Below are 8,423 nucleotides of genomic sequence, written 5' to 3'. Positions count from 1 at the left end.
CCCCCTCCCCCCCCCCCCCGAGCGTCAGGGCGGGCACAGTGAGCACCTCACAGCGCCTCTGCTGCTCTCTGAGCCTCGGTCAGTCTCAGAGGCGGTGGACTCCGTCCAACCCAGATCGCTCCCATCTGTGGGGCCGAGAGGGACCTGGCCGGGCAGGGGAGCCCAGACGCCCCCGGCAGGTCTGGCCCGACCGGCACTGGTCCAGCCCAGGCAGTGGCGGAGTCAGCCCAGTGCTGGGCCGGCCCTGAGCCCACAGCCCGGCTTGTGTGAGAGCAGCGATCTCCCGGGGTCTGGCTTTGGGATGACACATCGGCGGTGGATTCTGGGGCCCAGGTGTGCGTCGGGTGGCTTTGCTGGGCCCCCAGGAGTTACTGGAGATATAGGTAGAGGGGAGGGGCCAGCTCCCGGCACCGGGGAGGCTGCATTGGGGTGGGCGTGGCCTCACAGGGAAGCGTCCTGCTCCAGGGGAGAAACACCAGGTCCCTCTGGCTCATCCCTTAGCTTTCTCCATGGACCGTCGTCACCATCACCCATCGTCACCCCTGAGATTCCCAGGGTGGACTGAGACAGCCCCCGGCGGGGTGCAGCACCAGGTCTGTGCAGGGTGGGCTCCCCCGGGCAGCCAGAGCCCCTGCGGCCCCTTCTCCGAGCCCCTCCCCTCGTGTTCTGACACCAAATGCCAGGCTGGGCAGATGACAGCCTCGCCATCGGGCAGCGCCTTCCTGGCGGTCCGTCCCCCGTGGGCCTGGAGACCCGCCCCCTCAGGAGCCAGACAGGAAGTCCCAGACCCCAGGCCTTGCTCTGAGCTCACACCATTCCCTCCTCCCTGCTGTCAACTCAGGTCTGTCACCTGCCCTGTTTCCTGGCACAGAAGCCGGGGCTACAGGGAGCTGGTGGGCACATCGGGGGCCTCAGCTTGGGGACATGGGGCCCCGCCGCCGGGGAGGGACCAAGGGCCTCTGTCCAGCAGTGTCCACCGACCGCGGTGAGGGACGCGCGGGCCTGCAGCTCCCCGTGGACCCCGCCACGGCGGGCCTCTCCCCGCTGCGCCTTCAGGTGCCTCTGGAAGGGAGCCTCGGGTGGGGGCCTCGCCCACAGCAGGTGACGGCGGCGCTCAATGTCGCCGGCGCTCAATGTCGCCCACATTTTAATTGCGCGACAGTAATTCTGCGATAGAGTTGCCGATGGCAAACATGCAGAAGACATTAAGTTTATTTATGTTTTGGGTTATTAATGTGGCTGCTGAAACTCCCCAGTTAGTTTTGATTGAATTGTTTTGTGCGGTTCTCTGTCTAATGGAGCGGTAAATAAGAAGTTCTGATAATGAGGCCGAGCATCTGCCACAACAACCTGGTGCGGTTATTAACATTTCCACGAGGCAGGGCCGCCGCGCCGCAGTTAGAGCAAAACAAATGTGGGTGTCAGGCCGCGCGGGTGTTAATTACTATTTCATTCCACGTGGAGGGGGCTCGAGGGGAGGGGCGGCCCGTGAAGGTCGTTCTCTCCCCGAGAAGGCTCGGGCGCCCGGGCGCTGGGCTGTCTGCCCCCAGAGCCACTGCCTCCGGTTTCCATGTACAGCCTGAAACCAGACTCGAGTCCGCAGGCCGCGCTCCTTGGCCCCAGGCCGAGCTGCAGGTGGTGAGGGGTCCTAGCACCCCCGGGACATGTGGGTTCCGGCAGGTGTCACCGTGGGTGCCAGGACGGGGGAGCAAGGGGGTCCCAGAGGCAGGTGTCCTGCCGAGTGCCCGGTGTGGGGAGATGTCACCCCAGCTTCCCGACAGCCGCTCGGGGTGGGGGTGCTGGCCGTGATGTCCCCTAACACACAGCACAGCCCTGCTGACCCCAGCAGGGCAGCCCGGTCTCCCCTGGGGCACAGAGGGGAGGAGCGAGGCCGGGTCCTCAGAATTGGGGGTCACAGGACCTCATGGAGGAGCGCGTGGAGATGGAGCCTGGGCCTGTCCCTCCCGGAGGCAGCCCTGGTCTGGAGACGCCGCCCAGAGCCTGGGCCCTGGACACGTGGTGGGAGCAGGCGCTTCCTTCTCCCCGCGCTCCACCCGGGGCCTCCCCGTCCCTCAGGTCCCGCGCGTCCCACTCCACGGCACAGCTGTCACTGGACCGGGTCTCCATCAGCCCCTCCGTGCCTCAGTCTCGCGGGGCCAGGCAGCTCTCCCATTTTATTTAACGCGTTTGGAAGCGCGACCAGCAGGGCTGGCGGTGCTCGTGGCGCGGACATGGAGGCCGGGCCGTGTGTCTCAGGCCCCCCTGTCCTGTCTCTCCCCCCAGCGCCGGCCATGGCCCCGCAGAACGTCCAGGTGAACCCGCTCACGGCCAGCCAGCTGGAGGTCACGTGGGACCCGCCGCCGCCCGAGAGCCAGAACGGGAACGTGCAGGGCTACAAGGCAAGCTCCGCGCCGCGTGGGCCGCCCCGCAGGTTGCTGTGGGCCCGAGCGGCCGAGTCCCCAGATGGAGCCCTGGCCCCACGCACGCTGCCGCTCTCGGCTCGCTTGTTGCCTGGCTCCTGTGGCGGACACAGCCACCATCGGCCCACAGAGCCGTGGCCACCCTGAGTGCCAGGAGCAGGCCAGCCCAGCGATGCCTCTGGCTGGTTTGTGACCAGGCCTGGTCAGGGGCCTGCCCCCGCCCCCCCAACACACAGACACACACACACACACACACTTGGGGAGTCTCCAGGGGCTTTGCCGGCAATCAGACAGAACCCTGAGAACAGGTTCCCATCCCAGCTCTGCCGCGGGCCCCAGTGGATGGTGCATGAGCCTCCTGACTTCATAGGTCCAGGGTGGGGCTGAGAATTTGCATCCTAACAAGTTCCCCGTGGGGTGTGGTTCCTAGGCACCCCACTCTGAGAACCACTGCACCACAGTGTTATGGTTCCACATTAGCTGAAGATCAGAGACGGGATAAGAGAAAGGCAGCAGGTGGGGCCAAGGAGAGTTGGGTGATGAAGGATTAGAGCTGGGTTCCCCGGGGCAGGAAGCTCCTCGCTCGGTCCGGCTCTGCGTAGAGAGCTGAGGCCGGGAGGCCCCCGAAGCCCCCTGGAGCCAGGGTGCCCCTCCCCGTCCCCCGTCCCTCTCCGGGGTGGTTCCCGGTCTGGGCTCATCAGTCATCGGAGTCTATGGGCTCCCCGCCCTTATGGCTATCGGACCCGTTAATGTCCATTTAGAAACGACTCCGTAGGCACCTCATGAAGTCAGCGCCTGCCTGCGTGGCAGGCCGGTCGGTGATTCATGAGCGAAGGGGCGGTCCCGGGAGCTGGGAGCCAAGGCGCCATGTGTGTGTCCCAAACAAGGCTTCTAGTTTCCTCAACTTGAAGACACGGGGCTTGGATCTGATCTCGTTAGGGAGCCTGTCCCAGCCGGGGTCTCCCCGCAGGTCAGAGCGCAGACGCTGGGCTGTTGGGGGGCAGTCGGTGTCTGGCCAGCCGTCTAGGGCAGCAGCCGTGGTGACCTCCGCAAACCTCCATCCTGGGCGTCGAGTTCACCCACGGGCGCTCGGTGAGGGGGTGGCGCCCAGGAGCAGTGTGGGCTGTCCCCACAGGGCTGCGCCCCCCGGTTGTTGTCCGTGTTCTGTCTTCTTGCCCCCGACTCTTCAGGAGAAGGTCCCCTCCGCCCTCCCACTCAGCACAGCTGCACGCAGGGGTGCACTCGGGCCCCCTCGCGGCTCACCTCCCCCGGCTGGAAAGGGGGGCCCCGCCCAGGCCGCCTGCGACCCTGCTCTCTCTGCAGATCTACTACTGGGAGGCGGGCAGCCAGAACGACACGGAGAAGGTGAAGGTGCTGTTCCTGCCGGAGACCGTGGTGAAGCTGAAGAACCTGACCAGCCACTCCCGCTACCTGGTCAGCATTTCCGCCTTCAACGCCGCCGGAGACGGGCCCAGGAGTGAGCCCCGGCCGGGGCGCACCCACCAGGCGGGTAGGAGAGGCGGCCGTGCATTTCCTTCCCGCCTCTGCTGGGCGCCCTCGTGAGAGCAGCCCCTGTCTGTCCCACGGCTCTGCTCTGCCCGTCCCGAGGCCCGTAGGGCTGGCTCCATGGCTGCCCCAGGGCCTGGTCAGCTGCTCAGCAGTGGGGCCCCATAGCCATTAGCCAGCTGTGAGTGCTCCATGCCCCCTCCAGGGTCACCTGGGCCCGGCCAGGCCCTTTGGGGACCCACCAGCCCCCCCGGCTGGCATGCTCTCGTCACTGGGAGTGCACTATGAGGGCGGCGCCCAGGCCAGTGTGTTGGGCACTCACTCCCCTGGGTGTGGGGGCCACAGACCACCACCCCCCCCGCCCCCGCCAGCAGCTCACCAGCGTCTCAGGCGCATGCCCCGCTGGGTCCAGGAGCGCGACGGGCTGAGCCTCCCGTCACACGCAGGCGCAGTGTGGGCTCTGAGGCCGCCCGTTCGCCCGGTGCTTCTAGTCTCCTGGCACCTGAACCTGACTCGGGTCAGGGGACCGAGGGGTCGGCAGCCTGGCCCAGGGCCCGGGAGCTCTAAGAGGCTCTTGGTAGGACCCTGGAGTCCAAGGGGGGGAGTGAGATTAGGGGGCCTGTGGGGTGAAGACCCGCCTTCCGCCGGGCTCCCTGCCATCCAGTGGGTTTAGCACCTCCCGAGCGTCGTGCTTCCCGGGGACGTGGCCACCCGCGTGGACAGCAGCTGAGACAGGCCACGTGCGGAGGCAGACCTGGGGGCAGGGGCCTCACCCGGGCACTGCGGCCCTCCCAGGCAAGAAGGCTCCCGAGCCCCGAGGGGAGGGCAGGAGAGTCGGTGCCCCGGCCAGCAGGGAGGGCCCACTCTGGGCACCAGCACCCGCCCCCACTTTCCCATGGAGCCTGGGCAGGAGGGGCGTGAGAGGTGGCCACACACCTGGCCACTGGTCTGCCGTGCGTCCTCCGGCTCCGCCTCCCTCCCGCCCAGGTGGCCCCGGAGAGGGCAGAGCGCCACTGGGATTTCAGATGAGACGGTGGAGAGAGGCGGCAGGCCCAGCCGGCACCGAGTCCCGTCCCGCCGCCCCCCACCCCACCCAGGGCAGGACGGAGCCGGCCTCGGAGCCTGGCAGGGGCTGGGAGGTGGAGCTGCACCTCCTGCTCCGTGTCCACGTGAGGAGTCACGCCCTCAGGCCCCGGCGTCCCTCCCTCCCCTCGGCCTGGCTCCGATCCCCCCAGGAGCTCCGAGGGGACAGTCAGTCCCGCCCTCGCCCTCGCAGGCCAGTCAGACCCATACTGAGGTGGAAATGGCTTCTCATCACACATTTGATCCATGACGTCCCTTCTGTTCCGTCCCCAGCGCCCGGCAGCCCCAGCTTCTTGGCCTTCTCGGAAGTCAGCTCCACGTCGCTGAACGTGTCCTGGGGCGAGCCGGCGGCCGCCAACGGCGTCCTGCAGGGCTACCGCGTCGTCTACGAGCCCTTGGCGCCCGTGCAAGGTACGGGCGGGGGGGCAGCGCAGAGGGCACCCGCAGGGGCTCAGCACTGTCTGCGGAGGGGGTGCCAGTGAACACAGGGTAGTTCCCACACCTGCGCGGCTGGCGGCGGAAGGGTGGTCCCCTCCGCGGAGAGCCCGTCTGCGCTCAGGCTGTGGGGTTAGAGGCCATGGCCCTGCCGCCTGCGCTCAGGCTGTGGGGTTAGAGGCCGTGGCCCTGCCGTGGGTGCGGGGGGTGGACGGCCGGACCGGGACAGCAGGGACAGCTCTTCTGTGCGAGTCCGTGACTCCCACGTCTCAGAATGCATGTCCTCGCTTCCTCCCCACGGAGACGCGGGTAGACGTGCGCCCAGAGCTCAGAGAAACCTACAGCCAAGAGCCCGTGTGACTGTTTGTCAAATGCATCGTTTTCAAACCAGAGACCCTCCGTTCTCTCTGGCAAATGCGTGTATGACCTCCAGCAGATTCCCTCCTCTCAGAACGCTACCCCACTCTCTAACTTTTCTCAGTAGAAGCAGCAGCACTTTTGCTCCGTCTCCACGTTTAGGAGGGAAACTGTGTCCCTGTGGCCACGTTCTCTGAGCCGAGGCGTCGATATTGGCGGGACCACGCCTCTTCATCTTGCTTCCAGGCCCACGGGGGAGGGTGTCACGAGTCGCCTGAGGCCGGAGACCCACGCTCCCCTTCCCCGTGACTCAGGAAGCTCGGGCCTGTGCTGGGGACACTGGCGTGACACAGTCAGAGCCCAGTGGGGAGGGAGCCGCCACAGCGTCCCAGGAGCCTGACCTGGGGCCGGGCGTGGCTGCCTGCAAGCCTGCTGGCCGGTGTGAACAGCGAGGCCGCGCCGCCTCCCCCTCCTCCGGGTTCGGGTCTCCCTCTGCCCGCACCCATGCAGCCAGCGCAAGCTCTAAGGACACTGATCGGGGCTGCCATGGGCTGTGAGCACCTCCGCCACCTCCTGCAGGAAAGCCTCCTTAGGGACGGCGCCCGCACCTCTCTAACCTGCTCTTGTCTGTGCCCCGCGCTCCAGGGGTGAGCAAGGTGGTGACCGTGGACGTCCAGGGCAACGGGCAGCGCTGGCTGAAGGTGCGGGACCTCACCAAGGGCGTGACCTACTTCTTCCGCGTCCAGGCGCGGACCATCGCCTACGGGCCCGAGCTGCAGGCCAACGTCACGGCCGGGCCGGCCGCGGGTGAGTGGGCGCCTGCGTCTCTGGACAGACTGGTCACCCAGCCGCGAGGCGCGAGCTGGGGACCCCCGGGCACGTGGGTGTCTCCGGAGCAGGTGCTGCCCTCGCGGGCGGCTCGTCAGTGCACGCGGACAGCGTCTCAGGTGCCGTTAAAGCCTTGAATTGGTTTTCTGGAAAAATCAAGAAATGAGTGACGTTGACTTTCGAATAAGATGCTTAAGAAAATGTTAGTTTCACGCGTCGGAGGCAGCCATGCAGCTTCCCGCAGAAACGAGGGGCCCTTACAGGGTCACACTGAGCGTGGCACGGCGCTGGGCCCGGGTCATCCCTTCCTCAGCCCTGAGGCGGGTCACTGACCAGGGCCAGACCTGCCTGGGGGCGGAGACGCAGCACAGCCCCTCCCCCACCCCCACCCCCGGCGCTGGGAACCCCGGGGCCCACGTCTCCCCTGTCCTGCTCCTTCCACAGGCTCCCCGGGGCCCCCGAGAGACGTCTTGGTCACCAAGTCCACCTCCGAGCTGACCCTGTGGTGGACGGAGGGCCATGCCGGCGGGGCGCCCACCACGGGCTACGTCATCGAGGCCAGGCCCTCAGGTAAGGGGGCAGGCGGGCCCCGGGCACCAGCCAGGTGTCCCCGCCGAGGGTCTCAGGGTCGGTCTCAGCCCTGGCCCTCCGCTCAGTGGTGCCCTCAGGAGCCGGGAGGAGAGGGCGCCGGCGTTGACAGGATGGCCACGCTGTCCTGTGCCGTGAGCCTCACGGGCAGCGTCCCTGTGTCTTCCCCACCTTGCACCTGCCGGGTGACAGGGTCATTCCCAGAACAGGGCGCACGGCACCTGGGACACAGACGGTTTCTCTCAGCAGTGAGCCCACTGGGTCCTGGGCCTTGTGGTTCCGAGAGCTGCTTCCCAGGGAGGGGAGAGTGCAGATCAGCTGTGTGAGAGCCGACTATGTCAGGTCTGGTTGTGTCAGGCCGGCTGTGTGAGAGCCGGCTGTGTCAGGTCTGGTTGTGTCAGGCCGGCTGTGTGAGAGCCGGCTGTGTCAGGTCAGCTGTGTCAGGTCTGGCTGTGACAGGTCCAGCTGTATCAGGTCCACCTGTGTCAGGTCCACCTGTGTCAGGTCCGGCTGTGTCAGGTCTGGCTGTGTCAGGTTGGCTGTGTCAGGTCTGGCTGTGTCAGGTCGGCTGTGTCAGGTCTGGCTGTGACAGGTCCAGCTGTATCAGGTCCACCTGTGTCAGGTCCGGCTGTGTCAGGTCCGGCTGTGTCAGGTCGGCTGTGTCAGGTCCACCTGTGTCAGGTCCGGCTGTGTCAGGTCCGGCTGTGTCAGGTCCACCTGTGTCAGGTCCGGCTGTGTCAGGTCCGGCTGTGACAGGTCCGGCTGTGTCAGGTCCGGCTGTGTCAGGTCCACCTGTGTCAGGTCCGGCTGTGTCAGGTCCGGCTGTGACAGGTCCGGCTGTGTCAGGTCCGGCTGTGTCAGGTCCGGCTGTGACAGGTCCACCTGTGTCAGGTCCGGCTGTGTCAGGTCCGCCTGTGTCAGGTCCGGCTGTGTCAGGTCCGGCTGTGTCAGGTCCTACTGTGTCAGGTCTCGCTGTGTCAGGGTCTGTTATGTCAGGTCCTGATGTGTCAAGCCCAGCTGTGGTCAGGTTCGTCTATGTCATGGCCCGCCTGTGGTCAGGTCCGGTTTTGTCAGGCCCCGCTGTGTTAAATCTCTGATATGTCAAACTCCGGTATAAAGGGTCCGACTATGCAGTGCCCTGCTTGTATCAGGGCCGGCTAGGTCAAGTCTCGGCTATTGTAGCGCACCGAGTGGAGATAGAGCCCA

General features: G+C 66.6%; 1 protein-coding gene across 1 annotated transcript; it reads left to right on the top strand.

Annotated features, from left to right (window-relative positions):
* Positions 1–924: 924 nt before the first annotated feature.
* Positions 925–7,326, top strand: LOC102425972 (protein sidekick-1-like). Its single transcript, XM_023749352.1, has 7 exons — positions 925–985; positions 2,284–2,399; positions 3,744–3,930; positions 5,283–5,420; positions 6,447–6,608; positions 7,074–7,199; positions 7,286–7,326. Exons 1-7 carry the CDS (start codon positions 925–927, stop codon positions 7,324–7,326), a joined length of 831 nt encoding a protein of 276 aa, XP_023605120.1.
* Positions 7,327–8,423: the final 1,097 nt, after the last annotated feature.

The sequence above is a fragment of the Myotis lucifugus genome, unplaced genomic scaffold (genome assembly GCF_000147115.1).
Source record: "Myotis lucifugus unplaced genomic scaffold, Myoluc2.0 scaffold_6608, whole genome shotgun sequence".
Classification (NCBI taxonomy): Eukaryota; Metazoa; Chordata; class Mammalia; order Chiroptera; family Vespertilionidae; genus Myotis; species Myotis lucifugus.
The sequence above is the reverse complement of the archived record's forward strand: the minus strand, read 5'-3'. Positions and strand labels throughout refer to the sequence as shown.